A 21,608-nucleotide genomic window follows, 5' to 3' on the forward strand; every position below is an offset into this window, starting at 1 on the left:
TAGCTGACCGCCGGTGTGCAGACTCCATTAATGTGACTCTGTAGCTGGCTGGATTAAGGGCTGACCCCTGTATTTCACATAGTGGGCTTCTTTTAAATGCCTCTTACAAACTGGGGAAAAAAGCTTCTATTGCTATCCCCCATGATGTCCTCTCTCGTCATAAGATTCTTGGTTTGTGAGGCAAGCAAAACTGCACAAAACTGCAATGTGACGTGTGTGTGTGATTCAGTAACGGAGTTGTTTTAGCTTATGATATTTAATTTAAAGGGGTCGTCATATGTGCACCAAGGTTATTATAGTTTTGCATTTTCCACTAGTTTTTATTTTTATTGGATGCAAAATTCACTTTTATACATAAATGTGTGTTGGAAGTGTGTGTAAACATCCATCCTATAATGATAAAAATCCACCCATTGTTTTTTTTTTAAATCCCTATTTTAAATTCCCTTTTCTTAAATCGGGCTGTTCTGAGATTCCTGTCAGAATGACGAAGTTCTGCACAGGCCCCTCCCATGATATTTGATTGACAAGGCTGTCTTACCTTAGACCCGCCCTGAGTGAGCTGGGAGCTGACCGCCATTGTGTCAACTCCGATGCAGGGGAGGACAAGAATGTCTCCAATTAAGCGATTGAGGTGTTTTGTTGCTGGATGTAATAATGAACATAGCAGTCGTCATTTACGCCTGACATCTGAGCTACTGAAGGTGCAGAGGATTAACGTTACATTAATTTTGAAGGGAATGCGCTGATCCCCGATCGTCGTAAATGCATCTATGTTCGCACAAATCATTCATGTACAGAAGTGAGTATATGTTTTTTTATGAATCTTTGCAAATCACCTTTCCTAATATGTGCTAGTAAGCCAGTTTCGGCAGAAGTAAACACTACTGCTCGCCACTCCATAGAATATAGGGGCGGGGTCAGCAGAGCTCATTAGCATTTAAAGTAACATCTACTAGAATGGTTTGCTAAAAACAGAGCTAATTTTGACAGGGTAAAAAATGTATTTTTTACACTATCATTGAGAAGTTTCAAAAGTACATTATAGACTTTTCATTAAGACCCTAAAGAATCATATTAACTTGTAAAACACAACTTATATCAAATGGGCATCCAATGTCCCCTTTAACAGCACCATATACACAAATTGCATAACCCCGTAAGAGAACATATCCAGACTAAGATATTCACATCATTGCAGAATTTATATCTTATAGATAGATATATTTCAATTGTATGTTTGATTCAGGTTTGTTATGGATTATAGAGTGACAATAATAAAAAAACAAAAAAAAACAAGTGTTGAAAGTTTAATCAAAAATAAGATACAGTTGTCCCTCTCAATATTCACATTAGTAATTGGCTGATATGGGTTTTTCAAATGGATGATTTGTAGACTATTACATTTGCCTTAGTCTTGCATGTGTGGTACAATCTAGTTCAATAATATATTTTATTCCCCCCTTTCCGTTGAGATATATAGATAACAAAAATAATTTCTAAGTAAAGAACTGATGCCAGGTGGTTTATATTTAATATTGAGTTTCCAAGTATAACATAACTGAATGAATTAAATCAGCTTTGAACATGAGATAAATTACAATTCAGCACTTCATATGTGCACAATATATAGCTTTATCTGACAAATCTCATGGTACATTGCGTATATCAGTTGTTTCTGAAGAACAACCTTGAGAGGGTGGCCTTATTTGTGCCCTTTCCCAAAAACATATTTCTGCTGTAGTCCGTCCCTTATGGCCTTGTTGGCTGTGTAGCAATCATATAAGAGTGCATTAGTTTCAACTGTTATCTCTCTGTAATACTGACCGGAAAGAATCACTGTTGTAATGGAGAGCAAACGATCAGACCTCTCTTCAGAAAGCTTTCATTCCTCAAATTCAGCCAGCCCTTCAAAGTCTATTTGAGGCTGATGAACACTGCCCAAATTTTCCCAGCAACATTGCTCAAAAAGTTGCCCCGTGTATCATCAGTCTAAGTTGCAGTCTATAAAGTAAACATTTGGAAGCCGTTCTCGCCAACAAAGTTTGTATTTGTGAGTTTGTGAGACTGTATTAAGTTAACTGTATAAGTTACCTGTCTAATACCAAATCTAGTCTTAAAAAAGAAGGTGAGTGAATTAGCTAAAGCCTGGCTCACACTACAGGAGTCTTCTTACATGGAAATCAGGGCCGCCTCGATCATATCAAACATGTTTTCATTTTTCAAATCTTGTAGTGAGTGCACGTTTAAGATTCAAAGAAATTCAATCTGCGAAGATTCTCCTTATGTGTGTGCTGCAACCAGATTTTGTAATGGGTTGGGATTTAAAAACTCTTGTTGTCTGAGACCGGCTTTAAGCGAATGCAAAGGCACAGAATGTACACCAAAAACAAATGAAGCTTCAAAAGCTATTGAAGACCTTCAGAAAAGTGTCTGAAAGAGCTTAATACAAAATGCCATTTCATCTTTTTTTTATTCTTTAAAATCCAAGGCCACATCAATCTGTGCAATCTTGTGCTCAGGGCAAATACCCATTACTCATGACAGCTCATAACCTTACACTGCTTGGTCAAGGAGGGTGCACATAAAACAGAGTTACTGCATTAAAGGGATACTTCACTGAGAAATGAACATTTGGTCATTATAAATCCTCATGGGTTTAAACCTGTATGACTTTCTTTCCTGGAACAAAAAAATAAATACTGTATTTGGAAAATTCTTTAGGTGGGATTTTTTTAAACAATGAAAGTTAAAGTGATGTTTTAGTGACACATATCACACACATATCACACACAGACACATGCAGAAAACACCTTAAGTAGTACTAGCACACAAGTCTTTACTCAATCACAGGATTTCTCACAGCTCAGTAGCAAAAAGATTATTAGCGAATAATGATTTATATTGTTCCTCACACAAAGCATCAGAAAACTTGGAATATTGCACAGATGTTGATGATTTCTTTTAAGATGCTCTATGGTGTTTTTTTTTTGCAGCCTGATGAACAGATGAGGTGACTAAGAACTGTTTTTGATGAGCTGCATTAAAAATAATTTGTGACCATGGACCACCAAACCAAGTGTAAATTTTTCGAAATTGAGATTTATACATCATCTGAAAGCTGTATAAATAAGCTTCCCATTAATGTATGGTTTATTAGGATCGGACAATATTTGACAGCTATTTAAAAATCTAGAATCTGAGGGAGCAAACAAATCGAAATACTGAGAAAATCGCTTTTGAATTTGTCCAAATTAATTCTTAGCACTGCATATTACTAATCAAAAATTAAGTTTTTATATATTTACGGTAGGACATTTACAAAATATCTTCATGGAGCATGATTTTTACTTAACAGCATAACAGCCAAAATGTATAATTTTGACCCATACAATTGTTTTTTGGTTATGGCTACAAATATAAGATTTAAACTGGTTTTGTGGTCCAGGGTCACATTTTATGTTATACACAAAAACAAACAAAGAACATACTGTTTTGGAATAACATGAAAGTCGGTAAATAATGACTTTTAAACTCGCTGTGTGGTCATTATATTGAATCACAGTGGTGAAATATGAAAAGTTGCTCACCATCATCCTTGGTCCTCTCCAGGACTGGGGGGCTGCTGAGCTGCCCATCTCCGATTCGTGTGAAAGCCAAAACTTGGATTTCGTACTGGACATATTTACGCAGGTTCCTCAATAAGACTGACTGCGTCAGATTGCCTTTAACCACGTTGACCTGTGCCTCTGAACCTGAGTCTTTCTCTTTGTACATAACCTGAAAGAATAGGCATATTAAGTATGATTATTGCTTACATCACTGTGTGATTTTGTGATTGTGACCGACTTTAAGAATGCATTAAATGGAAACACAGAGGCATAGCTGTTAGTAAAGCTGAATGACATGAGGTTTGTTCCTCTGAGCCCACTGTTCAGCAGCCTGTTTTTTTTCCTCTATAAAGCCTCCTGCTTTATTTACGGTTGACTTTAAACCAGAAAAGCATCTCTGAACACATGGGTTCACATCAAGATCTAGATGCATGGGTCAGACTTTCAATGAATTCCTTATTAAACTATTCCATTACTTAAAATGAAAGATACTGTAAACAAACATTAACAAACATCAATTTTTGAATTGTTTCTAAATTTAATTAAAGGAAAGGCAAAATGACAATGGCACAAATTTTTTTTAAATAAAATGTGAACTGTAATTTTTTTTTTTTAATGGTTTCATTTTAGAACTGTATAGTACAGCTGCAAAGACAAGTTATTATAAGAAATGTTGGGTTTCATTGAAGGATAAAAACAATGCCTCCTTTCCTCAAGAGGGAAAAACATCAAGTCTTTCATGTCATTTCATCATACATAACACAGTTTAAGGGGTTGTTGATCTTACATAAAAAAATGTTCATTCACTTCTGACATGCTTATTATACTGAGCCAAGGGCTCCTTCAGCAGACATTGTTTCAGAATACCTTAGCGCACCACTTGACATCAGGGTGAGGACATTTTCATTTGTGTGAAATCACAAAGAATGTAACAGACAAAACAACAAGGCAGAAGCTATTCTCACCTTGTATCCGAGGATGTTGCCGTTCTGCTCGTGCTCAGGAACTGGGCCCCAGGTTACCAGGATGCGACTGGAGCTCATGGCCTCCACCGTCACATTTTCCGGAGCCCCCGACGGCACTATGCAAACAGAGAAGACAAATCACACTCCTTATCGCACAGTGCCTTAACACACGGCCCGAGTACTTAGTAAACTCACGAGGATCAGTCACCTCTCCAATGTCATAAGGGAAAAAAGAAAGCAAACAGCATTAGCATGTGAGCAGTAAACAAGAGTAGGATTGTGAGGAGACAGTGAACAGACCACTAAAAGATAGCAAACCTTTAACACTAGGCCTCATATCAGGCAACACGGGTATCCCTACATGTTGGCTATTAGCCACACAATTATATAATGACTTCCTACACAGATGAACTTTATTTTCTGATTACAGTTAAAGTGCAGCCGTCTAAATTATGACTCACTAGTGGCAACAAATGGAATTACAATCTGTTTGAGTGGCACAACTTTGTTGGGCATAACAACATTGGGCCCTATCATACACCCGGCACAATGCGACGCAAGGTGCAGCTTAAGTGTGTTTGCTAGTTTCAGTTCGTTGCCGTTCGCATTTTCCCGTCCAACGTCACGTCGTTTAATTAGCAAATGCATTTGCGCCCATTTGTGCGCTCATGGGCATGCTGGTCTAAAAAAGAGGTGTGTTCAGGTGCAGTGCTGGCACAATGCTATTTTAAGGAGCTGAAAATAGACTGCCCCATAGACCAACTCAAACCTGGTCTAAAGTCTAAAGTCAATGGCGCAATATGCTTTTGTTATTGAAAGAGTGCGTTTGTAGAAAATGTGCCTCTGTGCGGGTCCACAGTGCGCGTTGACTTTGCTTATTACACACAGGTATGCGCATCACACAAACATGCCAAATATTAAAAACAAAAGGATTACAGTGTAAAAGAATATTATTGTTTAGACTACATAAATATAAAAATGTAATGATGGATAATCATTGCGTGTTTTAGAAATAGGCTACCTATTTGCAATTCAGCCTATTACTACTTATAATGATGAATGAAATTGGCTAATTAATTGAACAATCATGCCAATACACACATATATATTAACTGACTCATCGCGCGGAGCTTTGATGGATGCCTGCTTGTCCTGTAGATGATCTGCTTGCGTGCTTTAACTTCGCGCACGAGCAGATCAGTTTCTTTGCTTGAGAAGCGTTCAGCTATTCCGTCAACAAATTCCGCCATGTAAATAGTGATCCGCCCTGGCGCGAGCGCATCTTGCTCTTACAAGGAATGGGAGATGACACTCTGATTGGTGTATTGAACGTTATGCCCATTACTCATTAAGAGAATAGGGACGACCCATTCCAAAAATGCGCCCCGGCACACGGACCGTTAAAATAGCAAAAGTGGATTTGGACACGCCCTGAATGCACCTGCACCGTGCGTTTTACACTTTGCATTTAGATTGTTAAAATAGGGCCTATTGACTTTATTTATTCATTACTTGACCAACTGGATAAGTTTGGGGTGAGATAACCTGATCATCCAAAACCGTGGACGACTTGTGAATTGTGTAGCTAAAGCTTGGTTTTTAACAGTCATTTGTGGTGCTTGCTCATACTGAGGGATATGGCTTTAAATAAACTTCTCAAATATTGTGACTTATTGAACGGAGGTTGACTCTAATTTAAAGTGATCAGACTTACAAAATTTCACCTTGTGGAAATATAATTAAATGGGAAGAAAAAAATAAACTCACCAAGGCTGAATTTATTTGATCAAAAATATTTTGTAATGCTATTGCTATTTAAAATAGAGATTTAATATTTTAATACAATTTTAAATGTAATTTATTCATGTGATGCAAAGCTGAATTTTCAGCATTACTCCAGTTTTTTGACATTATAAATGTCCTAACTGTCACTATTGATCAATGTAATTCCTCCTTATGGAATAAAATGATTTATTTTTCTGGCCACTTTAGACCTGGGCTAGCAATCGCTCAGAACACCTTAACAACTGCCCAGCAAGCAAACCACAAAACCCTGGAATTGTGGTGCTATCTTGTGCATGTGTAAACATCAATATCATTGTTTACAAGAAATGTAAACATATTTACAATTCAGTCTGATATCAGCAGTCACACAGAAATGACACACTTCACTTTTAAACATAATGTTTTTGAAGCCATTTGGGGCCATAAATCTTTCTTGAGTGTATCTTGCAGGGAGCAACGGTAAAGATAAGTAGCGACATCAGGCAGCCAATCACCTCGCTTCTTATCTGCAGTGTAGGCATGCATTCAGAGCAGCTCTCGAGTGTGTTAGAGCATGAGTGTGTTGTGAGGGGCTGTTACAGTGATCACATAAAGGAAATACAATTTCAATTTGTGAACCACCTGTTTACATTTGAGAATGCAAATTTTAAAAAATCAGAAAATGCAAATTTCAAGATGCTCTCTCTGCATCACAGTGTCCCATCACATGTCTCTGTGTCCCATTGGGCTCATCAACCCGTGTTAGAAACAACTGGGTGTCCTCACCTGACTCACGTGTGCGTCCCTTTACAGGCTCACTCCAGGGTCCGGAGCCTATGGAATTAAAAGCCTGGATCTGCAGCTGGTATTCGGTCCACTCCTCCAGCCCCTCTAGGGTGATCTCCCTCTCCAGCCTGTCATTCACAGAACGTGTGCTGGCTTCACCCCGTAGGTCCGCTCGCAACACTCTGACCCTGTAGCCCACGCTCTCTGGGTTCCCATTGTACCCGGTCTCTGGTAGTGGCTGCGATGAAACATCACTCTCGTAATAAGTCACCAGAATTACTGACAGAGATGCTGCTTGACAAAGAGTGTTTTCATTTCATCAGCGGTAATGAAGATGAGGAAAAATTATTTTAATGAACACATACAGCATATGCTTAATGACAAGGAAAAAACAGCACTGCAAGAAATGAACTAACACAATGAACTAACAATGTCTTCTGCAGAAGAAAAATATAGAAAGAATTTATTTAAATTCAGCACTGAACTGCTTATATAAGATGAATCATCTGTACTTATAAAGTTAATGATACACATTTTTTTCACATGGTGAAGCAAATCAACAGTTTGCACAACATGTATTTTGCTAATTGCAACAAATCTTTTTATATATTCCTACATATTTAAATTAATAAATGTTTATGGTGTTATGGTCATTTTATGTTACATTCTGCCATTCAAAAGTTTGAGGTCAGTACGATTTTTTTTTCTTTTTGTAAGTAATTAATAATTTTGTTAAATGAGAACTCATTCATTTAACATTTAATCTTCAGTTTAAATATTATTTTCCTTGACTAAAATGATATACCCTTCAGGGTATAAAATAAAGACTAAAAATAAAGAATATGACAAAATATAGACTAAATTTAAAGAACTTTTTTCATTAGACAAAAACAAAAAAAAAAACCCTGTAAAAACAGTGTGACCTCTATAACAAAACAGCGTCCTGATCATTGCAAGCATGCTGAGCTCAGCCTAGCCCAATTAAATATACATGCTCCAATAAATCTCATATTTATATTTAATATGCATATTTAATAATGCTATATCATTTAAGTGCCCCCAAAAAGTCAACTGAATGATTTTGATTGGGTGCCAAAAGATAAGTGAGATGTCACGAACTGGCAAAACATCAACTCTCATGTGCTTTTAATGTGACAGGTAAAGAGCTTCAATTTGAGAAACTCAATTTAGGCACTAGCTCTCACATGTCAGCAGTCTTTATATAAGCTGAAAATCGATAGATGCCTAAAACACCCTGCTTTCAACATCCTAGCCTGTATTCATGTGTGATACAAGATAATGACAGTCTGTCAGAACACTAGGACTGAAAGATACAATGTAATAGCTTCCTTGAATTCCTTCTGTGAAAGAAACAAAAAATAAAGGAAGACCCTGAATTATTGAATAAGCTAGTTTAGCTCATATTTCTCAGAGATAATATGAATCTGCTGAATTATACCTGTTAAACTTTGAAGTATCTTATATCTTAACAGCAACCATTTGATTGATAAATGTCACAGAGATAGTTATGAAATACTTCATGAGTTTATGAGTTTGGTTAAGTTGGCTTGAAAATATATCTTTTCTAACTGATCCGACTTATGGATTTCATAAACCAGACTATCAAAACCACCTAAAAGCCCATAGACTTTCATTGAGGGGATGAAAACTTTTATACAATAAGACTTCTGGTGTATTTAAGCTGTCTATTGCTATAGCAAAACCTTAACAACTCCATGCTGAAAAAAACAGCTAAATCCAGCCTAAGCTGATTGGCTGTTCTCTCAACCTGGTTTTAAAGTGGTCTTATTTAGCAGGTCAGGCTGGTCTTTGGGTTTAGCTGCTTTTTTTATGAAATAAATTGGTTTTAGCTGGATTAGTATAGAAATATGTTGACAATATGCTAATCACTTACTAATCCTGCTAGCAACATTATAGCGACATGCTAGTCACTTGCTAATCAAGTTAACAACATGCTAGTAACTTGCTAATCATGCTAGCAACATGCTAGAAACATGCTAACGACATGCTAGTCACTTGTTAATTATGTTAACAACATGCTAGTCCCTTGCTAATAATGGTAACAACATGCTAGTAACTTGGTAATTATGTTAACATCATGGTCGAAACAAGCTAGTAACTTGCTAATCATGCTAGTCACTTGTTAATTATGTTAACAACATAATACATCCTAGCCATTTGTTAATCATGCTAGTAACTCCCTGATCATGATAGCAAAATGCTAGAAACATGCTCACGAAATGTTAGTAACTTTGCTAATCATGCTAACGACATGCTAGTCACTTGTTAATCATGCTATCAACATGCTAGAAACATGTTAATGACATGCTAGTAACTTGTTAATCATACTAATGACGTACTAGTTACAACATGCTAGTTACTTGCTAATAATGCCAGCAACATACTAGCGACATGCTAACCATGCTGGAAACATGCTAACAACATGGTAGTAACTTGCTAATTATGCTAGCAATATGCTAGTTTACTATCTATCTATCTATCTGATTGAATTTAATCTATCTATGAATTGAATTGAAAATTGTATTGCCTTCAAAACTTTAAAACTACTTCAAATTAGTTAAAACTGAAAACCCTCAAACTTTAAGGTTTTAAAACTACAAACTTTTTGGCTAGGCTTTTTCAAGCCAACTTAAAGCTTCTCTACAAACTTTACTCATCTAGTTTTACTCTACAGCCCTCTGGAGCATACTGAAGTTGTTTCCTCAAGGACACAATGATGATACTGTAACAATGAGTGGTGATAAATTCTCTCATGGGGGTTTGATCCTACAATCTACAGCCTAGACTTTTAACCCCAGTGCCACTTACCACCCAGCGTAGCCAGAGGCTGGTCTCACTGTCCGTGCGCACCGTCACGCTGCTAGGCGCCATGTCTGGAGGAGCCTGCAGGGTCTGAATTACACGGGACGGCATGCTCACCGGACTCGGGCCCACAATATTCACCTGACACATTCGGAACCTGTAACCACCAAGTTAATCAGTCACTTTGTTAAAACTTAACACTGGTAAGACTTCCCAAAGGGAAAGTAGATGGCAGTAGAGTTTAAGAGGAACCCTGTGTGGGGCATGTGCTCACTGCAGTTCACTTTATAATTGCAGCAATTACCATGAAATCAAAGTTTATCAGTGAGCAGAACAAATGGAGAGGTAGCAACATCCATAAGACCTGACATAAATTGCGAGGTAGAGAAAAACACAGAGGCAAGCAATTCATCATGAAGCTCAAAGATGATTCAAGCTGTCTGAAACAAACGGATGAAGTCAGACATTAAACCCGTTTAGATGACAGCAATATCTTTATATTCACTGAATGAAATAATGCGATTACTGGCAAGCCATAAATAAGACAATATCAAAATTAAACAGTTTACATGTGACAAATGCATCATACTGTACAAAGATTTTTACAAAATATAATTTTAATATGGTAAAAAGTACAGTACAGACCAAAAGTTTGGACACACCTTCTCATTCAAAGAGTTTTCTTTATTTTCATGACTATGAAAATTGTAGATTCACACTGAAGGCATCAAAACTATGAATTAACACATGTGGAATTATATACACAACAAAAAAGTGTAAAACAACTGAAAATATGTCATATTCTAGATTCTTCAAAGTAGCCACCTTTTGCTTTGATTACTGCTTTGCACACTCTTGGCATTCTCTTGATGAGCTTCAAGAGGTAGTCACCTGAAATGGTCTTCCAACAGTCTTGAAGGAGTTCCCCGAGAGATGCTTAGCACTTCTTGGCCCTTTTGCCTTCTGTCTGTGGTCCAACTCACCCCTAAACCATTTCGATTGGTTTCAGGTCTGGTGACTGTGGAGGCCAGGTCATCTGGCGCAGCACCCCATCACTCTCCTTCTTGGTCAAATAGCCCTTGATGCCTTCAGTGTGACTCTACAATTTTCATAGTCATGAAAATAAAGAAAACTCTTTGAATGAGAAGGTGTGTCCAAACTTTTGGTCTGTACTGTAGATGTGTAGCGCATTCTGGCATACAGCATTTAAAATAAAGGATGAATATAAAATAAGTGTTGTCAATAGATTAAAAGATTTAATTAAATAAATTACATACGTTTCTTTTTCAAATAAAGCAAAATTAATCTATCTATCTATCTATCTATCTATCTATCTATCTATCTATCTATCTATCTATAGATATATAAAGAAGTATAGTAGAAGTACATAGAAGTATATTTTCACACTTTTTCGATTACAAGTATATTTAATATGATTGGATGAAAATGAGAAATCTCACATCTTGGCTAAAGAGAATGTCCCTATCGAAAATAGGAAAACACAAATCCACAGCGATTCAGACACATGATGATTTGCAAATGTAGATGAAAAAATCAATTTGTACATGCAGAAACTTTCAGAAATGTGCAAACAAACTTGGATATTTATGAACTGTGCTTTGCATTTGTGAATCTTGTGCATTTGGTAATCATAGTTTGTGAATATGAATTAGTTTATGGTGAACTGATGTTTTCAAATATATAAACTTTTGTGGTGAATGTGAACTTGCATATGCGTTTGTGAATCACATTTTGCAAATATACAAAACAGTTTATAAATATTAATAAGTCTCTAGTCTCTATTATTTCTTTTGGCAGAAACAGTTGGCATCCATGCTTGTTACTTACATCCACAAGATGCCATATGCTATATTGTAGCTACGGTTATCACAATGTCAACCATCGCAAGTTCTGGATTGATTTTTCACCGTGTTGTATTCTGTACACACAGAGAGCGATCATTCAGATGCGACTGTCACTTGCAGAACTTGCAGTGTGTAGTGATTTCTGAAGTCCATGAATAAAATAAAGTGTTATCTGTGTGTAAATAAATTTAATGCACACAGTATGTCTCAGCAATTCTGTGTAAGTTCAACTGTCTTTTTTTGTTTTTTTTTAGCGTAAGACAAAGTCGTCAAGATCAGAAAGAACAAGAAAGAAGAAAGGAATGAATTGACGGAATCCTCAGGGAGAGAAGCAGAAAATAACAAGATCAAAAGCATAAATACAAAAGCGAAAACATTGCCATAGTGTGCTGACTTGAACTGTGAACCGGTCGATACATTTATGCAGATACAGAATTATAATCTGATTAAGATGAATACATGTCTTCAGTAATGCAACTGTAACTGGACTAATCTACATGTTTTAATTTGATTAGGCTCACTTAAAAAGTGTATTCATTCAGATGAAAGTAAATGAAAATGTTGCTCACATGGCAGTTTCTGTGTTAATGCAGCTAATGTGTGTTTGTAGAGAAACAGCGCTGACCTGTAGTGTGTGAATGGTGTGAGATTGGGCACCTCCAGCACCTGAGCTTCAGGGTCATTCTCTTTAACGTACAAAACCTTCCACTCTTCCTCTTCACCGATACTGCCCACCTGAAGACAGAGAGCCCTGCTGTTACAATCAGTGCCAACAATACCAATGACCCGATATATTAAAACATAAAGGCATTTGTATTATTTTCTCTAAAACAGACCCATTCATACAAGTGTTAAGGTTGAAAGTTAATGTACTTACTTAAAATATGTATTAAATATGTTTTTAAAAACTGTATTTACTGTGAAAAGCAAACACATCTTTTAAATAAATTGAAAATCTTACTCTTCACATTTATTGTCTTAGGAAAATAACAACATAAAAGCCAATTATTTTAGTATTATTTCTATTATTATTTAGATATTATTACTGTTTTAAAGATAACATGTTATCTTAAAATAATTGGCTTTTGTACTGTCATTGTACTAAACCCAAAACAAATGATTAGAACAATCTCTGGAAGATGTTCACTTTGTATCATTTTTTTTTCTATCCACTAATAGACTGATGACAGGGAAATAAATCTGAAAAGTAAGATTTTCAGTTCATTTCAAATGTGGTTGTTTTTCACAATAAATATTTTCCAATAAACTATTTAACAAATTACTGCATTAAACATATGTGATAAATATTTTAAGTTTGTACATTGATTTTGACAGCCCTATACATAGATTTTAAAAAATCCAGCTGATTAAAACTGCAAATCAGTATTCACTCATTTATCACTAGAACACAAAAAAACATGTTTTTAAGTTCTAGGGGCTGCTACAAAATCTTTAAAAATTATTAAAGACTTAGTCGATAAATGAGATTTACATCCTAAAAATGTCACAAAATAAAAGCGGTTAGTCATTTTTTGTATCAGTCAGATGGGTGATCTTTCATCAGAATAAGCAGTGGTTTTTATGGCAGTAGTCTGGCTACACGAGACTACCTGGACATTAAACTGCCAAGGCATTTCCAAACATCCGAAAAGAGTCATTTTTCAGCCCTGTTTTGAGAACGATATCGCTCAGCATTTGTCCAAAGCAGCAAAGTAAATGAAAGAAGGAGAAGAAAAGTCCCCACACTGTATTTTATTATACCCGGTACGTCACAGGACAAAGCCTCTTAGAGTGTTTTGTAGGGAACGGGCCTTCAGCAGGAAAGCAGAGCGAAGAGAGGTTAAAGCTTTTCAATCCAGGACAGTGCCAGCCACTGCCCCATTTCAAACACACTGTGCGAGCCAAGTCTAAACCAATCAAAGCTCATAGCACTCAGGAAGATTTACTAAGACCAGTGGAGTGTACTGTATGCGGTAAGCACTTATGCCAACGTGATAGATGTTGGACGTGTGGCACCTTATGCTGGAGACTGCCGTTGTATTTGATAGCTGGTGCGTTTGCAGGGGCTCTCTCTCGGTGACAGATTTCTGCAGCGGCAGATAGCCCGGCTTCAATCAACTCTGGGATTCAAGTGCCGCCACATGAAAAGCAGATGCTTCCTTTCGCAAGCTCCAGGCTGGCGCCGTCAAGTTCAGAGAGTTGACATCGATTACAAATTAGGAGACGTGATTCAATCTGTCATCACTTTTGCAGAAAGTCGCAGGCGATGTGGAAAGGGTGAGGATGTACTCTCAACACATTTCTGAGCCGTGGAGGGTGATCACAACTGGAACTTGCTGTTATTCAGGTTGAAATGGAAGTGCTGAGTGGAAGTGAATCGTGTGTGTGTGATAAGTCTGCATGCTGGCTGTTTTTAAAGCCCTGTGATGACAGCTGGATGCAGGTTTGAGTGTTTAAACTACTAAATGAACACGGTGTAACCTTAAGCATATATTAAACTGATGAGCAGATTGACTGAATCAAAGTGAGATTATGAGTTAACATTTTCCAATTTTATTCATTCATTCATGCATTCTTTATTTATTGTAAGACACAAAACAAACACCAAAACCATTGTTTGATGTACATAGAACAACAAATAAAAAAAGCACAAATGTTTTTTGCTTCACGGTCCCATCTTAAATCCTCAAGAACCCGACTAGTCTGTTTCTTTATTTATGTATTATTTATTTTTAGTTAGACACAATACAACAGTCAAAAATCTAGTTTGGTGACCTACTATACAAATAAAAATAGCACTTTTGTTTGCTCCACTATCCCACTTTGAATCATCAAGTACTGGTTTATTTTATTTTATTTTAGTTTACATATGTTTTGTTTCATTAACATTAAAATTAGTATACAACAGCCAAAAACCCCAAAAATATATATTTTATTTTATTTGTTTTGTTTTGTGAGACAAGAGCCAAAAATCTTGTTGATCGCAAATCAGAATCAAAGAAGAACTTGGCTAGTTTTAATTAATTTATCCATTCATTTTTTTCTTGTGAGACCATGCAACAGTCAAACATGTTGTTCACTGTCCACTGTCAAATAAAAATAGCTCAGGTAGTTTTTGCTTCACCTTAAATCCTCAAGAACTCAACTGATTTATCCATCAAGCTGTCAAAAAAGCTGAAATGCACATTCCTGGGATTAGAAGACAAAGCCTGCACAAATCATCATAAGTGCTTTGCTCAACACTGCAGGGACTATTCATTATCATGTAAAATGTTTTTGTTTGCTGCTGAAGACTCATCAGGGAGCACTGTGCGGATGTACAGAGTGATGGTAGGCGGATAATAATCGGATAAAGAAGAACTGAAATATGACTCACCTGCCCCTCAATGATCCACTTGGAGATGGTTGTCTTCCCATCATCCCCTGCACGGAACTTCAGCGTAGCAGATCGTGAACTGATCTTGGAAATAACCAAATTTGATGGAGGCCCGGGAAGTTCTGCCGCGAGTCCGAAATGAACCAAAAGTTAAAAGTCACACTTATCACAACAATCAATAACCATAAAACATCCACGAAGATGCCTTCTGAAGTAAATAACACTCAACATTTCGAAGTCATGGCTGGAATATTTTTAATAACACTGTGTAGATCCATGTCGCACGAGGGACTGACTCAATAAAATAAAAAAAGAGAGATTTGTGATTCTTTTGAAGTACAGAGATAAAAAGTCTCCTTTGGTTCGAGAAACCTTTGATGAAATTAAACTGGAATTAAATCAAATAACACACGATAGTCGCACATCTGCCTGAAATCCCCACTGAGATGTGTAGACGTCTGTTTCCCTAATGTCTCGCAATATGCAATTTATCAGCAGGCATTATGGTTTTGGCTTGGCATTCAGCCAGTTCAGCATTCGCCTTCTTTCAGCGAGAGAAAGCCTGATTTAAATCCGCTGCAAATGAATAATTCTCCTTCAGTGCCACATTTGATTTATGGCAGCACATGGGCAACAACTTTGCGGTTTCTAAGCAAAAAAGACCAGCTTAAAAGATCAACATTCTTATATTGCTAGTGTACAATATTCATGCAGAAATAAGGAAAACTACTGTAGCTCCAGTAATGCAGGTTTTATTTTTAATTGTCTATGTTCAAAAGCTACAACAGACCTGGTGGTACTCCAGATGAAATGGTGGAGGAAGTTACAGTTCCTACGCCCGCCTCCGTCATAGCTGCCACTTCTAGCGTGTACGTAGTGAGGGACGTCAGGCCGGTGACTTTATAGTCTAATGTGGTGTTGGTCAAAGTACTCGCCACTCGCGATTGGTTCTTCCCCTGAACTTCCCAGGACACCAGGTAACCTGCAAAGCACCATCACATTCATTAAACCTTGAAGTCATTTGAGTTTACTTCACTTTACAGCTCAAAACCCATGGGAATTGGTCAATTTGAGGCATCTCATCCAAGTCCAACCTGGGATGACAACTCACCAGAGCAAGAGGAATTTTTCTGAGGTCTTGAACTTGAAATAAACAATCACTCTTTAACAAACAAGATGGGTGAAATGGGGAACAGCTGTAGGGTTGTCTAGACCCAGGGCCCTGCCCCCTAACCCTCATCTAACTGAGACTAATAGCCAGCAGAGATCCAATGTAATTTGCTGTTTATTGGGAGTATTTTCTCCCAGAGTCAGCACTGTTTCCAATCGCTGAATGTCCTTTTCCATTGAGGCGCTCATAAATCAAGCTTTGTGCTGGGAGAGCCCACTGGAGAACAGGCCTAGGCAACATTCAAAGAGCAACAATGCTGTGTAAATTGATATAGACAGGAGCTATTTAGTCTAATGTATGTCTGACCTCATTCGTCTCCACACTCTCAATCTAGCTGTTCAGCAACTCACTCTGCTTCATCTACTGTATGTCCAGTATCAATGTACTGCTGCCTCGTTAGTCCACATCTAATTCTTTCTCCATATTATTGAGATGTCTTGAGTGACTGTCATGACAATGTGCTGTTCTGGTCTTATTTCATGCCAAAACAAAGACAGAAGGAAAAAAAGAAATTCTATCTTATACTTTGCATACAGAAAATAAACCCATGTATTTTTTAAGACTTGATTTTAAGATGATTTGCATTGTGACATGATTTTCATGACATTATATGTGCATTGTAGAAATATTTTACTTACTATTTATTTACATTAATGTCTTCTCATTGCCAAGTTTTTCTAATTTTCATTATTTTCAAAGATTTTTATTAGATTCTCATTGTTACAGTACTTTTAAAAAAGATCTCTTATGGTCAAGACTAAATTGATTAAATTTATAAAAGAAGTTAAAACTGAAATGTTGCGAAATAGTATGAAAAAACTGATCTTTTTTATTTATACAGTCTATTCCTGTGATCATTACTCCAGTCTTCAGTGTCACATGATCCTTCAGAAATCATTCTAATATGCTGATTTGCTGCTCAAGAAACATTTCTTATTACTGTCAGTGCTGAAAACAGCTGTGCTGCTTAATACTTTTGTGGAAACCATGATACATTTGTTTTCAGGATTCTTTGATGAACAGAATGCTCAGAAGAACAGCATTTATTTGAAATAAAAATCTTTTGTAAATAATTATCTTTACTGTCACTTTTGGTCAAATAATAATGTTTATGTTTTTGGATTTTTTAAAATTATTATTTATTTATTTATTTCAGTAATGATAACTAGGTGGAAAAAGCGCTTACTTCTCTTTAAAATAATTGCAACGATATTAATGGTCTGAAAAAGTCTTCAAAATCTTATTTCTTTCTCTTGATTTTGTGACCTGGAATTGTTCTTAACAGGCTTGAACAATGTTCTTGTCTTATGCTGGAATGTTACTTCATGCTTACAGATTTTTTGGTTAACATTTCTTTTACTTTGATCTGTTTTCTGTTTTTCATTCCTGCAGGTAATGATTCCAGCACAATATGGATACTGTAAATAGCACTCTTGGAATACTAAAACACATACATATGCGCCCACACAACTCACACGAAGAGACAACCTACACACACACACACACAATCACAAAAGCATCCTTTACAGCTATGCAACAACAGGGAGCGAAAATTGTTTCTGCCAACTGAATGCAAACAACGACGCCATAATTGCCTTTGTGCAAAAACTCAATGAAGTGTTAAATAGAAGTGTATCCATTAATAAAGCTATACGAACACCCAAGAGTTGCCATATGAAAATGGAGCTCCTTTACAGGCTCACCTGCTCTGTCTAATGCAACGTTCAGCTACATTTTAACAGGGGGGGCATATTAGATTTCATTCAACAGTAACCAGAATTCTAATGAACAATTCATTATTCCCAAAACTGAATTTTGCAAATACTGGGCATATAAATTCATTCAGATTCATTGCTACAAAATATAAGTGTTTTCTTGTATTATTATGACATGTCTGCCCATTATTTCTACAGTATCATATCAATAAAAACAGTATAAAGGTCATAAACACTCACCAGAAATGATGCCGTTCTTGTTCACAGGTTCCTCCCAGCTAACTCTCAGAGATGTGTCCAAAATCTCTGTAAAGCTCAAGCGACCAACAGGGCCTGGAACTAAACGAAAAAGACATTTCCTAGTTGTAGACTTCCCTTTGTTTCTAAACAAGCTCTTTCTACTGTAGGCTAATTGCGCTGATCACAGACAAATCCAAACTCTAATTATGAAACATGTGAAATAAAACAAGATTTAATCCCTTCATAATGAACCACAACAAAGACCCCAACGACACGTACACAAACATTGTTGCTATTTCCTCGTTCACTCTTTGTTCAGTCTTTTCCCACCAAATATTTCTCCTAATTTCTCACTTGTAGTGTCAAAGATGCCTGCAGAATTAATTATATCGGCTTGACCCGGAGAGCAGTATTTGTACTTAAGTCTAAGCAGTTTTATAAGACATTTTGTAATTTGGTATCTTATCACCCTCTAACTACCCCAGCAGAGTTTCAGAGCAAGAACACTGTAATGATTCTGATGTTGAGGCCAAAAGCTGGCAGTGAGCTACATATATTAAAACTGAAGAGTGTTTTTTGGGGTTTGCTTTTCTCGGCAACTGAAATAAACATTTTGTTCTGAACTATTCTGTTTAACTTAATTCTCATTGAAGCTTCCATTAAAACAAGGATTAAAAAGTCCATGCAACAGTGTTATTGTTTCTACATTTTTAATTGTGCTTATAACATGTTTTGTGACAGACAGACAATATGTCCTTATTTTATGTAGATCTAATCAATCAGAATCTGAGCACTACTTTTATTAAATAATATGATTCAGCGAGAGACAGAAATACATCCTTATGACCTGGAGTATGGACTGACAGACTAACAGTCCAGATACTTACTGTCTTCATGAGTCTGCACCAGTCTGGGGACACTGCGGGGCCCATTCCCTGGTGTGGTGAAACACAGCACTGAGGTCAAGTACCAGGTGAACTTTTTTAGACCACTGATGTAACCAAGGTGACGTGTCCCATGATAATCAGGGGTAATGGTCACGGTGATAACATCCTCTGGAGATCGTTCAGGCCACGCCATCAGCTGAGGGACAGACCAACCCAAAACATATCATATTTTTCTTCATATGACAGGGACTCAATGGAACCAGTACAGGAGAACTGAGTTTACCTTGTAACCTTGATTAATGCCATTGATGAACTGTTGAGGTGGTGGATGCCAGGTAAATTCAATTATGGTTGAGTTCACTGCCTTGACCTCCACACCCTGAGGGGGCGCTGTAGGAACTAGAGTCAAGTACATACTGTGTGTTAGACTCCTAAGTCTTATATAAGTCAAAACAATATGACAACAGAGTCATGATTCTTGATTGTTTGCCATACATACTTTGGCTGTATGAACACTTTGTTTATGTATTTGATGTATTTGTATAACACACACAAAACTGAATTTCATACTTAAAGATTTTCTGTGGAATTGGTTGTGTACATGCTTAAAAGCACTGGCAGGAAAGTTCTTACAAAAAGCATATTCATGAAAGCCTGGTGAGAGAGTTGTGTGTGTGTGGTTTTTTTTTCTTCTGTGGCTGATCTGTTCAGGTTACCTGTCAAGCTTTGACTTATTTTGAATCAAAAGACTATCTTTCAAAAGTCTGCCAATTATAGCCCTCTCTTAAAGCGGTGTAAACACATTCATTATGCAGTGGCTTCTCTGCTCTTCAGAGGCACTATTCCCTACCTCAAATTCCTTACTGGATAAAACATATGTAACCTTGGTGTTGTTTATAAAACTGTCAATCAAATCTAGTGTTTAAATAAAATTATTTCATCAAAGGAAGGTTATTTAGTAGTAAATAACATTATTGTTGCAGACATAATTTATCCACTACCATTCAAAAGTTTTGGATTGGTAAATTGTTTTAATGTTTTTTGAAAGACGTCTCTTATGCTCACCAAGGCTGATATAATTAATCAAAAAATACAGTTAAAACAGCATTATTTTGATTAATTTAAAATAATTACTTTCTATTGTAATATATTTTAAAATGTAATTTATTCCTGTGATGCAAAGCTGAATTTTCAGCATCATTACTCCAGTCTTCAGTGTCAAATGATCCTTCAGAAATCAAGCTAATATACTAAATTGCTGCTCAAGGAGCATTTCTTATCATCAATGTTGAAATTAAGTAATTGCAACATAAAGTGAAAATAAGGTTAGAAAGCATGAAGCCTCTGTGTCAGAATGCCAGTCTGTCAGTCAAGTCCGAATCAAGACTCAACCAATAGCAACGCATTAACAACGATGACTCAGATGGCAGATAAAAGAAACAGATGAATTAATGAGAGATCATTACAAAAGTGCACATCAAATACACTGAATACAGAAGCTCAAACGTGTATTACGCGCTAGAACTGATCTCAATTTTTCTCGCACATCACACATGCACATTTGAGCTTCTTCTTTTCCTGTTAATGGCAGTTGGTTGGCAAACCATGTCTCTATGTCTCTTTAAAATAATTAGAAAGATGAGCCTCTCAAAGCAGAGTCGTTGCGTTTGCCGCTCCCCAGATAATCATCCAAAATGTCCAAATGAGAGGACTCTGAATTTCCTGAGATAGATTCTTCTTCATCTGAAGAGAAAAGTGGCCTTGTACATAATTGACATAATTGTTTTGAAGAGGATTATTGTGGAAGTTAGCCGTCTGAGAAGAGGGCTCTAAAATAAATGTGGCGTATTCGTGGAGGCAAATTTGACCTCAGCGTGGCATGTAAACAAGGACTGAATCAACAGGGTTCAAACCAGCACACTTCCTGCCTCCGCTGATTGAAAGGAATTGATGAAAACTCAGAGGCTGATAGAAGCGGCAACTGTTAAGTAATGAAAAAAAGGAAGACAAAAAAAAAAACTGAGAGTGTGACAGAGAAACAAGGTCTCACCTCCCTGCAGCGTGTACTCAGTGACAGGCTGACTGAAGACGCCCAGGCCTGCCCCGGTGTACGCGGCCACCTGAATCTCATACTGGGTCCAGATGATGAGCTCTGTGATCAGGCAGTAGTTGATCTCAGGGCTGGTGATGTTCTTCTGCTGGTACTCTCCAGGGAGCCCGGCGAGCCGGTACCTGCATCAGGGCAATCGATGGCCAAACAGTGAGCGACAACGATTTTCTTCCAGGTCACTGTGCCATTAGAAGTCTTTCCACAGGCTGTATAATTATTAGGCACACACTAGCTCTCTTTCAGGGAAGAAACTGTTTTAAACACACCACCGATG

At 37.0% G+C, this 21,608-nt stretch overlaps 1 protein-coding gene across 6 annotated transcripts in view; it reads right to left on the reverse strand.

The window, feature by feature from the left end:
* The window catches only part of LOC132149376 (protein sidekick-1-like), a 285,056-nt gene that overhangs the window by 31,906 nt on the left and 231,542 nt on the right, over nucleotides 1-21,608 (reverse strand). For all 6 annotated transcript variants that reach the window (XM_059558560.1, XM_059558559.1, XM_059558558.1 and 3 more), the window contains 11 exons: nucleotides 21,275-21,456; nucleotides 19,508-19,623; nucleotides 19,225-19,420; nucleotides 18,338-18,436; nucleotides 16,002-16,193; nucleotides 15,212-15,333; nucleotides 12,461-12,570; nucleotides 9,977-10,127; nucleotides 7,127-7,364; nucleotides 4,577-4,692; nucleotides 3,591-3,780 (listed from right to left, as the gene is read on the reverse strand). In XM_059558560.1, coding sequence (XP_059414543.1) covers nucleotides 3,591-3,780; nucleotides 4,577-4,692; nucleotides 7,127-7,364; nucleotides 9,977-10,127; nucleotides 12,461-12,570; nucleotides 15,212-15,333; nucleotides 16,002-16,193; nucleotides 18,338-18,436; nucleotides 19,225-19,420; nucleotides 19,508-19,623; nucleotides 21,275-21,456 — 1,712 coding nt within the window. The remainder of the gene's footprint in view (nucleotides 1-3,590; nucleotides 3,781-4,576; nucleotides 4,693-7,126; nucleotides 7,365-9,976; nucleotides 10,128-12,460; nucleotides 12,571-15,211; nucleotides 15,334-16,001; nucleotides 16,194-18,337; nucleotides 18,437-19,224; nucleotides 19,421-19,507; nucleotides 19,624-21,274; nucleotides 21,457-21,608) is intronic.

Source organism: Carassius carassius, chromosome 9, assembly GCF_963082965.1.
Source record: "Carassius carassius chromosome 9, fCarCar2.1, whole genome shotgun sequence".
Classification (NCBI taxonomy): Eukaryota; Metazoa; Chordata; class Actinopteri; order Cypriniformes; family Cyprinidae; genus Carassius; species Carassius carassius.